The 15,270-nt window shown below is 39.8% G+C and overlaps 4 protein-coding genes and 1 long non-coding RNA gene across 6 annotated transcripts; 4 read left to right on the top strand and 1 right to left on the bottom strand.

Moving 5' to 3' along the window:
* On the bottom strand, positions 1-814 carry LOC104751782. Its single transcript, XR_761865.2, has 3 exons — positions 710-814; positions 175-227; positions 1-74 (listed from the first exon to the last, which is right to left on the bottom strand). It is a non-coding gene; the product is annotated as an uncharacterized LOC104751782 (long non-coding RNA).
* LOC104751780 (NADP-dependent D-sorbitol-6-phosphate dehydrogenase) lies at positions 932-3,019 on the top strand. Its single transcript, XM_010473803.2, has 6 exons — positions 932-1,146; positions 1,568-1,662; positions 1,767-1,884; positions 2,078-2,210; positions 2,296-2,515; positions 2,620-3,019. Exons 1-6 carry the CDS (start codon positions 1,014-1,016, stop codon positions 2,848-2,850), a joined length of 930 nt encoding a protein of 309 aa, XP_010472105.1. The 5' UTR covers positions 932-1,013; the 3' UTR covers positions 2,851-3,019.
* On the top strand, positions 3,194-5,060 carry LOC104751779 (protein BASIC PENTACYSTEINE4). Of its 2 annotated transcripts, XM_010473802.2 has the most exons (3): positions 3,199-3,297; positions 3,857-3,955; positions 4,051-5,060. In XM_010473802.2, the coding sequence occupies exons 2-3, from the start codon at positions 3,887-3,889 to the stop codon at positions 4,867-4,869; spliced, it is 888 nt and encodes a 295-aa protein (XP_010472104.1). In that variant the 5' UTR covers positions 3,199-3,297; positions 3,857-3,886; the 3' UTR covers positions 4,870-5,060. The 2 variants fall into 2 exon arrangements, with proteins under 2 accessions (XP_019094018.1, XP_010472104.1); XM_019238473.1 differs by lacking the exon at positions 3,857-3,955 and having other exon boundaries at positions 3,194-3,297; positions 4,015-5,060.
* On the top strand, positions 5,173-5,915 carry LOC104751778. The gene has a single exon (XM_010473801.2). It carries the CDS (start codon positions 5,250-5,252, stop codon positions 5,775-5,777), a length of 528 nt encoding a protein of 175 aa, XP_010472103.1. The 5' UTR covers positions 5,173-5,249; the 3' UTR covers positions 5,778-5,915.
* On the top strand, positions 10,612-13,327 carry LOC104751777. The gene is made up of 5 exons (XM_010473800.2): positions 10,612-10,922; positions 11,017-12,151; positions 12,242-12,374; positions 12,448-12,532; positions 12,919-13,327. Exons 2-5 carry the CDS (start codon positions 11,034-11,036, stop codon positions 13,140-13,142), a joined length of 1,560 nt encoding a protein of 519 aa, XP_010472102.1. The 5' UTR covers positions 10,612-10,922; positions 11,017-11,033; the 3' UTR covers positions 13,143-13,327.

Here is a 15,270-nt window from a genome sequence, read left to right as displayed (position 1 = left end):
TCGATAAAAGATGCCGGATAGCAGCGATAACTCTGCTCAAAGGTCGTTCCATGATAATGGTATCCATCGAAAAACTGCATCGTGTTAAGTTCCAAAGGTTAAGACAAAACAACATGTAAGTGATTACTAAACTAGCATTAATGGTTAAAAAATGAAACCTTTGAAGACACTTACCATAGTTTGTTTTTGGTGGTTGATAAAGAGAATAAGTTAACTCAGGCAATCAACTGTCAACATACCGCAAAAAGAAACGTCACACAACTCAAATTAGAAGAGATCCAAATCAGACAAGATATATAAAAATAAATATTAGGGTTTCAAATCGTCAATCGTGGGCAACAATTCCAAGCAGCAAAGAACATCAAAGTCGGTGACTTTGACAAACGTTAATCAAAAAAAAAAAAAAAAAAACCCTAAGACTTCAATTTCGAATCTCAGAAAACCTAAAAAAGTTCGAAGAAACCATCTCTATAACCCGCAAAAATCAAACCTTTTCAAACAAAACCAAGTAAGATCCTTGGAAACCTATCCCAATACGACTCACCAGGAATCCCCAAGAGAGGATAATCCAATCACAAATCCAAGAGTGAGATCGATACAAACAAAACCAAAGCTTTACAAAATTGAAAGCTCGCCTTGAGATTATCAGAGATTGTACAAGAAAACCAGAAAAAACTACCGATTGAGCTACCCCGACCATTAAATTTACCTGTGAGAGAGTTTTATTCGATTCCGGACACAAACAAGTAACGATTGGTGTTGGTGACCTGTGTGATAGCGTTTCCTTGTATTGTATACATACCATACGGTGCGTATTGAGTCTATGTCAACATAAACAATATTGAGCCTAATAAAATAAAAAGCCCATTAGTTATGATTGGCCCATTGGTGGCTTTTTTAAATAAACGTGTGCGTTACCAAATACACACAGTGAGAAACTCTCAATCTGAGCAGATATTTTACCCAATCAGGAGGATTCAGGGAGAGAAGCAGAAGAAGAAGAAGAAGAAGAAATGGAGATAACACTGAACAGTGGCTTCAAGATGCCGATCGTCGGCTTAGGAGTATGGAGGATGGAGAAAGAAGGGATCCGAGACCTTATCATCAGTGCTATCAAGATCGGCTATCGCCATCTCGACTGTGCTGGTAACTATCTCTCTCTCAGTCAGAGCTAGACCTTTTGTGGTTGCTTCGGGTTCGTTTGAAGATGTGAATTTATTGGGTTTGTTATAACTTGTCTAAAGCTTAAAACTTTATTAAAGATGGTCTAAGATTTGGGAGCTGAAGTGAATACTCTCTGTAGATCTTTATTTGCATTTGATGCTTCAGTATTTGGAATCATAGAATGATCTAAAAGTTTTTGCTCTGTAGATGATTATTTTGTGGTAGCTTTTTAGCTGTTACTTGTAATAGACATGGTTCATTTTGACTTTTGACTTTTTTTTTTTTTTTTTTTAATGTGAATTGCTTGGTAGGTTTCTATGTCTTGATTTTGGGAGTCTTTTTTTCATCCCTTTTGTTTATGCTAACATCTTTTGGCGTGTTCGTGTTCCATTCCATGCTGCAGCTGATTATAGGAACGAGACCGAAGTTGGTGAAGCTCTTACAGAAGCATTCAAGACTGGTCTGGTTAAGAGGGAGGATCTCTTCATTACAACCAAGGTCAAACGAAACCACATAGCTGTGATTAGAAATATATCTATTTTTAGTTTGGATGATTAAGAAGTGAGAAAGCTCTGCGTTCTGAATCCTTTTTGTTATTGCAGCTATGGAATTCAGACCACGGCCATGTTATTGAGGCGTGCAAAGACAGTCTCAAGAAACTTCAACTTGATTATCTTGACCTTTTCCTCGTTCACTTTCCCGTAGCAACGAAACACACTGGTGAGGGCCTGGCTGTTGCCTTATCCACGTTATTTAGTCTTGACTAAAGACCTTTGCATTTTGTTTTTATTATACATCCTCCTTTTTCTCTGGCTGAAATAGCCAAGTTTCCTCAAGTCTTTCGCAATTGGTACAAACAATATAATAATAAGCTGTAACATGTGAGCCGTCCCCTGTCCATATGTGCTTACAGGAGTTGGAACAACCAATAGTGCTTTGGGTGATGATGGGGTATTGGACATAGATACAACAATCTCTCTGGAAACTACATGGCATGACATGGAAAAGCTTGTTTCTATGGGTTTGGTCCGCAGCATTGGAATCAGGTTCAACATTTCTCACCAACTTAACTAGTCCTTTTGTTTTCCAGGCTAATTTCTGACTTTTTTTTTACCATTTGGCTGTTTCCAGTAACTATGACGTTTTTCTAACGAGAGATTGCTTGGCTTACTCCAAGATCAAGCCTGCAGTGAATCAGATCGAGACACACCCTTACTTCCAACGTGATTCTCTTGTCAAATTCTGCCAGAAGCACGGGATTTGTGTCACCGCACATACTCCTCTAGGAGGTGCCACAGCCAATGCCGAGTGGTTTGGAACCGTGTCATGTCTGGATGACCCAGTTCTCAAAGTAAGTCCCATCCCCTACACCTTAAAAATTTTGGTTTGAAACAGTGAAAGAGTGTACCTTTTGACAGTTGATTAAATTGGACTGATATAATCTGAAATCCTTAGGGTGTGGCCGAGAAGTACAAAAAGACAGTGGCACAGGTAGTGCTGAGGTGGGGAATCCAGAGAAACACAGTGGTGATACCAAAGACATCGAAGCCTGGGAGATTGGATGAGAATTTCCAAGTATTCGATTTCGAGCTGTCGAAAGAAGACATGGAACTGATCAAGACCATGGACAGGAAGTACCGTACGAACCAACCAGCCAAGTTTTGGGGCATCGATCTCTACGCTTGATCACAAGCACACACACTCTCACTCTATCTATCTATATGAATAAATGAAGCTGAAGAAGTAAGCCCTTATTAGCTTGACTGCAATATTCTCAAATATTGTGAGCCTATCTATTTTATAAAACTCATGTCAAACAGATTCTGATTTCTTTTAAGTCCCCCTCTCATCTCTATATTTTTTTATATGCTAATCCTCAATAGAAAAAAAAAATGAAAAACATTCGAAACGCACCACTGCAAGAAGGAGATGTGAAAGGACGATAATGACCTTGTTCAATAGAATTTGAGAGGAGGGTATTTTGGTAAATTCGATCTTCTTCTGCTTCGTCTACAGACATCTCTCTCTCTCTCTCTCTCTCTCTCTCTCTCTCTCTCTCTCTTCAATTAGATAGATCCTTTCGTCTCGATCGATCAATATCCATTGTTTCTTCCTCAGAAGCTCCGAAAACTCGTAAGCTTTCGCGCCATTGTGTTCACTTTGATTTCGATGTTAAATTCAGTCTTCTTTCTCTAGGGTTTGTAATTTTCAATTCAAGCTCTTCCTTTGTTTATTTTTTTTTATTTCGCGGAGTTTGTATGTTTTACTTATAAGCTTCAGATTGATTCGACCTTATTGTTGATCGTGGTGACCTAATACGATATATATATATATAGGATATATATATATATATATGTATATTTGGTAATTGTTCATTGAAGTTCTGTATCTGACGAGTTTGTATTGATTTTGGTATCTATTATTATTCTGATTACGGAACCCTAACTGGGAAATCAACTATACAGATTTTGAATCCGAGAATCATAAATTAAGTTGAGAATTGTTTAGTTTTGTTTTTATATGGAATCTTGATTCTAGATGAGTGTGATGATTTAAGGTTTAGAAGAGTTCCAGAGTGATTGCTTTATAAATCACCAATGTTTTTGAAATTTGGTTTCACTATATTGCTGAGTGTCTTCGACGACAAGCTTGAGAAGTTTTATTTTTTCTCGGTGTTTTTCTCTTCTTGAAGATATATATATATATATACATATATAAGAGGATGGAGAATGGTGGTCAGTATGATAATGGGAGGTTCAAACCCGATTACTTGAAAGGTGCACAATCTATGGTAAGCCATTATTGATTTTTTTTGGTTTCCCTCTTATGTTTTTGTTGTTGTGATTGTAGTAGGCTAACAAGCAATGAATGTGTTTGTTAACACAGTGGAATATGATGCCTCAGCATCAGATTAAGGAACAACATAATGCCTTGGTGATGAATAAGAAGATCATGTCCATCCTTGCTGAGAGGGATGCAGCTATACACGAAAGAAACCAAGCTGTCTCTGCCAAAAAAGAAGCAGTTGCGGCCAGGGATGAAGCGCTTCAGCAACGTGACAAAGCTCTTTCTGAGAGAGATAAAGCCTTGATAGAGAGAGACAATGCTTATGCTGCGCTTCAACACCATGAGAATAGTCTCAACTTTGCTTTGTCCGGTGGGAAACGCGGTGACGGAGATGATTGTGTCGGTGTTGAACCCCACAAACTTGCAGTCTTCCCGTTATCAACTATTCCCCCCGAGGTGACCAGCACTACTAAGGTGGCCAAAAGGAAGAAGGAGAGCAAGCAGGGGCAAGTAAAGATGAAAAAAGTTGGTGAAGATCTGAACCGTCGAGTTGCTGCTCCTGGAAAAAAATCTAGAAAAGATTGGGACAGCCTAGATGTCGGTTTAAATTTAGTCACCTTTGATGAGACGATAATGCCAGTACCGATGTGCACATGCACAGGCTCTGCACGTCAGTGTTACAAGTGGGGAAACGGCGGCTGGCAATCATCTTGTTGCACAACCACTTTATCTCTTTATCCTTTACCGCAGATGCCAAACAAGAGGCATTCTCGGATGGGCGGTAGGAAAATGAGCGGAAACGTCTTCTCGAGATTACTCAGCCGTTTAGCAGCAGAAGGGTATGACCTCTCTTGTCCTGTTGATCTTAAAGACTATTGGGCTAGACACGGGACAAACCGCTACATCACTATCAAGTAGCCTCTATATATGGTCTATCTACAGAAGCCAAGTATGTTTCTCTCTTTTTCTTTCTACTTTAAGGTTAGGTGTTGTCTTTTGTCTCTATTGTTCATAGTTCGTTGTTGTGTATGTTACAATATTATTATGTTAACTATCTTTTGAATGGGCAAAAATGGTTTGGCATAAGGAAATATATTTTGACTTTAAAACTTTAAATCGTAACAGTTAGGATTACGAAATCTTTTGACCCCCCTTTTATTAACAGTGAGAGAGAATATCTCAAAGTTCTCAACAGCTTTAACGTTGAAAACTCACATCAATGATTTGGTCATTCATTTACACTATTTAGTCTTATATTTTTACGGAGAACAAAAACAGAAAAACAAAACAATCGAAGCATGAACAAAGTGCCGGAGAAAGTCACAGTGGAAACCCAGTCGCAGCAAAAGCCATCAAAGATGCGTTGGCTCGCCGCCTCCAGAGCATTCTTGCAAATTCCAAATCCGGCGATTGTCAAAGTTTTCGTCCTAAGCAGCGTGGCTACGTTCACCTCAGGAATTGCCTTAGTCATTGAATGGATCTGTCACGGAAAGAGCCACAGCGGATTTGGGTGGATCATCTACTATGCGTTGTTCTTGGTGTGTCTTCCTCTTCTCATCTTGATCGGTCTTCATATCCTCATGGCGATCTCTTCTTCTAGCCGGAGCTCAAAAGTTCAGATTGTAGATACAGCTTCAAGCAAAGAGCCGTGCGTTGTGCAGCAGAACCAGTGTACCGAGACGAATCAACGAACTGAAGAAACGGAGAAAAACAGCTGCCGAAGTTTAGCCGTTGTGGTTGCTTCGGATAACGAGAAGGTGCCGAGGATAAAACGCGCCGTGTCATTCCCGTCGCATGGCGAAGTAAGATCATGTCGTACTCGTTAGCAAAACAAAGTACACTAGATATGGTTTTAGTAATCATGAACCTAATAATCTCTTTGTGATATGTTCTTCAGCATTTTGTCTTTTTTTCATTGATCCAACGATAATGATTTCTGAAAATCGAATTACAACCTTTTTTCATATGATAGATTAGATATTGCCACAAAGTTCCATTTTCTTATATAAATGGATAAAGATAGGTTTAGGAACGTGCACTTGTAGCAAGGAAGTCCTCTTGTTCATTTCTCCGCCCTAAGCGCTAACTCGTAGACTGACTGACACTCGTAGTCCGGACTTGTTCACTAAGACACAACGGTTCTCACTTGTGTCATACACCTGTGTCGGGCCTTTTGGTTATGTTTTATTACACTTCCAAACAGGGACCCATTTATCACTTTACCGGACATGATTGCTACATTGTACTTTGTGTTCATGGCCCAAAATGAGAATGTTTCAAAAATTTATCTTGAGTTGTATAAAGCTTTTTATAAAACCAGTCACAAAAAGAAAACCAAAGAGACAAAAGTAGTAAATGACAGTGATTTACCCAAAATAGGTGCTATGCGATTGGTCTAAGATATAGTATTACTTTTTGAAGTGATTTACCCCAAATTTAATAATATTTTGCCCAAATGTGGTAAATATCATTTATAGAGAAATTGTGGACCTTTATTCTGTTGAGTAGCTGCGTGAGCTTTGTGCAAATCATTATATACAATAATTGTTAAAGACCAAAAATAGATTTTGCTATATATAAAAAAGTATAGATTAATTGAAAAACGACAATTAATTAATGTGTGCTCGACAAATGTGGTCCATAAAAATTCATATTAGCTTCAAATTTGAAAGGTATCTCTTAATTAGTGAAGACTAATATAAGGACATAAAGGAGTGAGGCTTTATATTTTATAGAAGGAAGGAAATATATAAAAAGTTAAAAAACAAATAAAATAATCATAAAACTCAAAAAAATGGTGTACGGTGAAAAACATGGGAATCTTTGTCGTAACCAGGTCGTTACCACTATAAAAGGAGGCTTCTTGCAATCTATCAAATCCAGACAACACCAATCATATCCTCAAAGGTTCTTTTTATCAACTGTCCTAGTCCATTGTTGCAGCTCAGGTCCTTTACTCTCTACTCTTTTTATTTCTTACTCAAAAGTTTTAATCTCTTGTCTCCCTTATCCATAATCTGAAAATCTCCATTGAGAAACAGAGATCTTTGATTAGCTTTGAACTATCAACTTTTTATTTTTTTTTCCAATTTTATGGATTTCTTTGTTGTTTGATATATTATCTGTAAGAAAAAAACGAGTGACGTGTATCTTTTTCCATTGTCTAAATCTTTTAAAGGATGGATGGACAAGGCGATATGAGTCCTTTAAACATCCAATACTACCAGGATCTACTTAGCAATGATGACAGTGACAAGAGAACCGCTGTGTCACCTGTTTCGCCATATTCTCAGGTCCCCCCACTGACCCGTTACCCAGCCGGGTCGCCGCACTTCAGCCCCGGACCAAGGAGTACTCAGCCGTTAACTACCTTCTCTTACATGCCCCAAATGAGTCCTTCATCAACGTCGTTCCATACTTCATTGGCACAAGTGCAACGGTCTTCTCCATCGGTGTCCCGTCCGCCGATGTGTCCTTCTCAGTCGTCGTCCTCTCTTTCAGGGTCGTTGTTCCGTCGCGATTCTTTTAATCATTCCAACCATGGACCACGGTCGGTAATGCAGCCAGCGCCTATTCTCTCGTCCTTACAGCCATCGCCTGTTTACTACTCATGTCCGCCTGCACCTATGTTCTCATCCCAACAGTTGTCGCCTGTCTACTACTCATGTCCACAGGTGACTGATCAGCCTTCGCTTTTGTTCTCGTCCCAACAGTTGTCGCCTGTCTACTACTCATGTCCACAGGTGACTGATCAGCCTTCGCCTGTGTTCTCGTCTCAACAGTCGTCGCCTGTCTACTACTCATGTTCGCAGATAACTCAGCCGGAGCCTGTGTTCTCGTCTTCGCTTATGCATTCATCATTCACGCCGGAGACTCAACCGGCGCCTGTCTACCCATCTTATTCGCAGGTGACTCAACCGGCGCCTGGCTACTCCCCATTTACGCCGATTGATCTGGCACCTGTCTACTCATCTTTTACGCCGGGGACTCAGCCTGCGCCGGATGACTCCTCATTTACGCTGGTGACTCAGCCTGCACTGGACAACTCCTCATTTTTGCAGCCTACGCCGGAAAACTCCTCATTTACGCCTGTGACTCAGCTTGAGCCGGGAAACTCCTCATTTATGCCGGTGACTCAGCCAGAGCCGGAAAACTTCTCAGTTGCACCGGTGACTCAGCTTGAGCCGGGAAACTCCTCATTTTCGCCGGTGACTCAGCCTGCGCCGGAAAACTCCTCATTTACGCCGGTGACTCAGCTAGAGCCGGGAAACTCCTCATTATCACCGATGACTCGGCCTGCTTCGGACAATTCCTCATTTACGTTGGTGACTCAGCATGAGCCGTTCAACTCCTCATTTACGCCGGTGACCGAGCTCTCCTCCTCATCGGTGCTTGTGTCCTTACCGTCGTCGACTGTCTGCTCCTTGGTGCCGTCATTGACCCATTCTCCGTCTTTATCCCTTGGTAAGCCGCCGAGATACCCTACCTCTCCGTCAGCACAAGTGCAGAAGAAAGACTCTTCCAATGAATTCAACCAAAACCCTTCTCCTTTACAGACGGCACCTGTGTCCTCGTCCTTACCGCCGTCGTCTGTCTACTCCTCGTTGCCACCAAAGTACCCTACTTCTCCGTCATCACATGTGGGGAATTCTTCTTGGTCTAGCCGAAAACCTCCTCGGGTTCCGGTCAAGGCGTCTACTACTAACTCCATGAGTGCATCCGGCAGCAACACTCAGCCACGGAAAAAGTCTCATAAACGGACCGACAGTGGGATCAATTCAAGGATCCTTCCGCCGCTACCAGATCTTATGAAGGAAGGCGCTGTAGAGTGGACATATGATAACAATGGCAGCAATGAGTTTATGATTTTGGATAACACTAATCATAATGATGCTAGCCGTAGTGGTAGTGAGAATGGTAGCCATTCGGAGGGTGGAAGCAATGATAATGAGAACAGGTTTAAGACTGGACCGACTACTTCGGGTGTGAAGAGAAAAGCAGGCAAAGACATTGATCCTTTCTACCAACGTGTTCCAGTGGATGGTTGTTTTAATGACATGATAAAACAGAAATCTCGGTCTCCTGCTGCACGGAATCTTCGGAATCTTCCGGTTGCTGAAAAACGCCAGCATACTTCTTCTGGATTGAGGATCGCCAGCGACATTAGTGAGGTTGAATCTCCTGAAGCTAAGAGAAAGAGAAGGTAACCAATGATTTTTTTATTTATTTTTTATGATCACATATCTATGATGTATATATGATTTTGTGATATTTTTCCATATTGTGGATATGCTCTTTTTAGAATCTTGGCAAACCGAGCGGCAGCTGCACGTTCAAAGCAGAGGAAGGATCTTCACACTCTTAATATGGAAAACAAAAAAAAGGCTCTCGAAAGCCAACATGATACAATGTCTCGTAAAGTCGCGGATTTGGAGGTGATCGATCGAGACATATATATATATATAGCACATTAACAATCATCTATTTTGTCATGTCTAAGTGGTTCCTATAAGAATTTTTGTGTTGTTTGTTGCATATGCTGCAGAAAGAGAATATGATGATGACGTACGAGAATAAGGAAATGAATATTCGCATTTTCTTTAGGGAGAGAGAGGAACAATTTCGTGATGGTACGTCATCTTCATTTTTTTTAATTAATATCGATGCTTTAACCACTTAATTCTTTCTGCAATATATCTATAAGAAGTGTTATGAATTTCCATATGCATATAGATTTTTGGATGAGATTATTGTTTTAAACTGGCCACTTTTTTTATAAAACTGCGGAAATTGGACTGGAATCTATGCTTTGATTTCCTATGTTGTCACTGCAGGCTTGACTGAACAATAATTGTGTGCAGAAATCTCAAAGCTGAAGGCGGCATTAGCCTTGCACGGACAAGCTAGTGTAGTTGACGACGCTCAACGGCTAAAGGAGCCATTAGCCTTGAACGGGCAAGCTAGTGTAGACGACGATACTCAACGGCGGCTAAAAGAGGCATCAGCCATGAACAAACAGTTGTGTGCTGAAATCAAGCTGCTGAAGTTGGCAGCAGGTGAGACGTTGTATCAGCAGGTGAAGCCAAACGAGGCCCAAGTCGAGGGATCAAACATGCAGCAGCCGCAAGACCAAAATATGAAGCAGCCATTGGACCAAAACATGCAGCAACCACTGGAACAAAACATGCAGCAGCTTCAGGACCAAAACATATTCCAGCAACTCAACATCAACCAGTTCAATCAGGTCAACGAGTTCAATCAGCAGCAGTCAAACTTTGGTTTGGATAAACAGACCTAAAGAAGTTGAGGTGGCTTTGACAAAATCCTATNAAAAAAAAAAAAAAAAAAAAAAAAAAATTAAATCCTATATCATCGGATCAAAGATTTTAAGTTCTAATTTTCTTTAAAGTTTTTATTTTCAGTTTTATCTTAATTGATTTGTTTAAGGGTCAAGTTGAGAGTAACAAATCTATCTCACTAGAGAGTAATAGATATGATTGTAATCGTGTGAGGAGGTGAGGGTTGAGACTTGAGACTAAACAAAGTGACCTTTGTCAATTTCTGTTTTGTATGATCCAGTTCTCTGTTTCAATAAAGCTGTGTCCTTTTTAATTTATAAAAAAAAATTATAATGTTATCCAAATTTTTTTTTGATGAAATTTAATTATATACTAGTAGTAGTATTTTTGATAAAATAGACGAAAGTGGTCTTCTCGGATGTTCCTTTTTTCCGACCAGTCGATGATGATTGCTTTGGTCAACGTTTAAAAGAGTCGTGTTCTTCTACTTCCTTATTTGCGCCATTGATTTTGGCTGAAAGAAAGAAAGAAATATACAGAGAGAGATACCCTTCTATCTTTACTCCTTTGCTGGTCGATTTCTTTCCTTTCTCTTCTTCGATTCTTGGCTATATATCAATTCAATCTTTTTGCTTCAAAGCCTCCATTTTTATAAGTCTCCGAGCTCCAAAGGTTCCACTTTTTTTNCTATTAGGGTTTTTGATTCTCCAAAGTTTGTGTCTTTTTTACATTTTAATCGAATCTGTTTTTTTTTGTTTTTGGTCAGAAATCGAAGAAGTAAAAATGGGTGATACAGATACCAATATGATGCAGAGAGTGAATTCATCTTCTGGTACATCGTCTTCTTCGATCCCTAAACAGGTAAAGCCTAATCTTCTTCACTTGAATCCTGCTCTTCTCCGCTCTCAGCACCACCAATTCCGTCAGCCTTTCTCCGGACCTCCTCCGCTGCCCATTCCTCCTGTTTCTCCTTACTCTCAGATCCCCGCTACTTTACAACTTAAGCATTCTCGCTCTCTGTCTCAGCCTTCGTCTTACTTCTCCTTTGATTCGTTCTCGCCGTTCAATCCTTCTCCCCCGCCGGTTTCGGTGTCGGTGGAGGAGAAAACCGGTGCCGGGTTCACTCCTTCCCTGCCTCCGTCGCCGTTCACGATGTGTCATTCTTCCAGCTCTAGGAACGCCGGAGATGGGGAGAATCTGCCGCCGAGGAAGTCTCATAGGCGTTCGAGTAGTGATGTTACTTTTGGGTTTAGTTCAACGGTGGCTCAGAATCAAAAGTCTCCACCTTTGGCCCCTTCCAGGTCTCTGGAGAGATCCATCTCTGGTGGTGAGGTTTCAGATCGGTCTAGTTTGGTGAAGGAAGAACCAAGAGAAGGCTTCGTCAAGGCAAGAAAATCAGAGGGTGAAGCAGCAGCAGCTATGGACGATGTTTTCACGGCTTACATGAACCTTGATAACATTGATGTCTTGAATTCTTTTGGGGGCGAAGATGGGAAGAATGGTAACGGGAATGTGGAGGAGATGGAGAGCAGTAGAGGTAGCGGGACGAAGAAGACAAATGGGGGAAGTAGTAGTGATTCCGAAGGAGAAAGCAGTGCGAGTGGGAATGTGAAAGCTGCAGCGAGTTCTTCTTCAGGGGTGAAGAGAAGAGCCGGTGGAGACATTGGACATAACCGGAGTGTTTCTATGGATAGTAGTTTCATGGGGAAGTTGAGTTTTGGTGATGAAAAGCTTCCACCTTCATCCGCTAAAGTTTCCCCAACCAATTCAGCTGAAGGGAATTCAAGTGCTTACAGTGTCGAATTTGGAAACAGTGAGTTTACTGCAGCTGAAATGAAAAAGATTGCAGCTGATGAGAAACTCGCTGAGATTGTTATGGCTGACCCTAAGCGTGTGAAAAGGTACTAAGACATAGTGGTGCTTCATTAAATGTTTTGGAGTTGTTGTTGTTGTTGTTGTGACATGAATAATTGATTTAACCATTTCATTAGAATCTTGGCGAATCGTGTGTCTGCTGCACGCTCAAAGGAGCGGAAGACGCGATATATGGCAGAGTTAGAACACAAGGTGCAGACTCTTCAGACGGAAGCCACTACCATATCGGCTCAGCTCACGCATTTGCAGGTGAGTAAAGGCAACACAAACTTTCCGGTTTGAATAAGTCTCTAGTCTTATATTGTTTCCTGTGTGTGTTCAGAGAGATTCAATGGGGTTGACGAACCAAAACAGTGAGCTGAAGTTTCGTCTTCAAGCTATGGAGCAGCAGGCACAACTCCGCGATGGTACGCACATTATATCATCAAAATTCTTCATTCTCTGTATTAGGGTGGTTGAGTCGCATTAGGGTTGTTTTGTATTCGAACTCTATGGAACCAAGTCAGTATCATGTCCTTCACCAAATTGTTCGTTTTCGGGTTTCCGCAGCCCTAAGTAGGAACAATGTTTTTTTGTCTATGTATGGAAAACCTTGACTTAGTCCTTGGAAAATTAGCTCTTGGCCCTAAGTTTTTGTTTATCCTTGAGGCTCAATATATATGTCTTGTTTCATTCACTCTATGAAAAGCTTTGATCTTTCTTCTAAGAGTCGATCTACTACATTTATTGATCCTTAGTTCATTTCTCAGTTTATCCTAGAGAGAGGTAAATTACATTTTTCCATGTTTGGCAGCTCTGTCTGAGAAACTGACTGAAGAAGTCCAGCGCTTGAAACGGGTGATTGGGGAGCTGAACCGCAGGCAAAGTGGCAGCAGCGAATCTAACATATCAAAGACGTCACTAAACCCAGAGATGTTTCAGCAGCTTAGCATCAGCCAGTTACAACACCAGCAGATGCATCATCATTTCAATCAGAATAATAGCACCATGAAAGCAAAGCACACCTCAAACGAATAGGGTAAGTAGTGCAATCTGCAGCTTCAGTTACATATATGACAATAAACTTATGTGCAGAGTCTGTTTTGGCAATTTTATAGAACATATATAAAGATCATGTCCGGGAAATTGGATTGTAATTTCCTGAAACATACACATATATATGTATAGTGGTCATATATATGGAGGCTCTCTTCCTGGACTAAGTGTTATTCTTCTGTTGTCAGTTAGGATTTTGTTTCCCTTTGGATTTTGGATTTCTATGAGACAGAGTTGTTTTAAGGTTTCTAAATATTACTGAATCTAGTCTTATATTTGATCTATCAGCAGAATCAAACGACTTGAAACTAAACTGATTCTCTTGCTTAGCCACTCTCCAGCCTCATATCCTCCTTTGTCTTTGAACATGATACTACGGGAGGTGATGGCTCAAAAGAGATTTAGAAAAGAGTGTCAGGCCGGCCACAACACCAAGCTAATACAAATTGTGAAATAATTGAAGTCGAGGTTTACAATGATGAAGAAGCTCAACAGTAAGTTAGAACATGCCAAATTGACCATCATTGAAGAGCAACAATAATAACAAACAAATGTGTGAGATGTATATAAGATTATATACGCACATATATGAAATTAAAAACCTATACCAACAAATCTTACTCCATACTGTAGTAAATGATGATACGCGTGCATGTTAAATTCAAACGTTATAGCATGACAGTAATATACGTCTATATTATTACTATATCTGCTTTTCATTAGAAGTGATATTGTCCGAACAACTTACATTTGTGAAACTCTGCAAACAGTTTCTTATTTGTAGCCAAACTAATAAAATCTCACTTTTTGGCTAAATCACGAAATTATCGCAATATATCTAAACCCAACAAGATTTGGATATAGATATTCAAATCCATTTAGATACAAACTAAGATACTTATTAGAGGAGTATCCGGTCAGTAACATTGTAACAACTTATATTGGAAGGTCCACCTTCAAAGGAAAATAAAATAAAATTAACTCACAAAAACACAAACAAGAAAGAAAATTAAAAAAAAAACAAAAAAACGTGTACGGAAGGGGACGAAAACGATAGATTCTGCAGATTTATTTGGTAGCTACATCCATCTTTGTCCTATCTACAGCTTTTCTTCTGTCCATTCATATTCCAGTTTCATCATTATATGTTTTTTATATATCAGCCAATATTAATTCCTGAGAGAGAGATTGAAAAAAAGAAAGTATGTATGCTTAATTAAGCAGACTAGTTGCTATCCTATATACAAACACCACTTGTGGCTAGTAGAGAAAGGCAAAGAGGGAAGCTAAGTGCATTGAATTATATATTTTTGATATATACTGAATTTGTCGATATAACTATGTAGTGATAGATGCACCGAGTAATTACTAACTAGAGACAATGTTTTGCTTCACCTACGTCTTCTTAAAATTTTGCTTTCTCACTTAGTGACAATCAAATTTAAAAACTCTTTGTTCATTAATTCAAATGGTCCCATATGTTATCACCTATAGGTATTAATTAGAGTCTATCGATAATAGGAAGCATTCCAAGTTTTGTAGTAAATGCTTATGTATACTACTTACTTTTGCAAAAATAAAGTTTTTTTTGATTGGCTCCAATTGGAGGTTGAAAAAGATATTTGATCGATAAATTTATTCCATTGAACAAGAATATGAACTAGCTAGTATTAACCATATCTACTATAGTTCTTATTAGCCGGCCAAGCCATCACTCCGATTTATTACAGCTTGCGGAAAATAAATTAGGTTTACATCTCAAACCCTTGAATGCGAAACAAACATAGGGCGCTACACTTAGGAATTAACAAACTATAACCCATGTCTGACATAATCCACACACTAAAAGGGTCATTTTACGCGGATCATCATAGGTTTATAGTTCGGAAAAACACTTTGGATACAATGTTCATCCAAAGGTAACTAAAAGCTTGATTTATATTATATAAAAAAAAAAGCTCTCTCTCTCTTTCTCTCACCCTCTTAACATCCAATCATGGATGTTAGAGAGCGGAAAACAACTTCTTCACAAGGAATAGTGAGTCCCATGTCATGATTGAACCCAAACTCTTCCTCTGCCTGTTGAAGCAAACTCTTGAACTTGGGATGA

The sequence above is a fragment of the Camelina sativa genome, chromosome 16, assembly GCF_000633955.1.
Source record: "Camelina sativa cultivar DH55 chromosome 16, Cs, whole genome shotgun sequence".
Classification (NCBI taxonomy): domain Eukaryota; kingdom Viridiplantae; phylum Streptophyta; class Magnoliopsida; order Brassicales; family Brassicaceae; genus Camelina; species Camelina sativa.
This window is presented reverse-complemented; position numbering and strand designations above follow the sequence as displayed.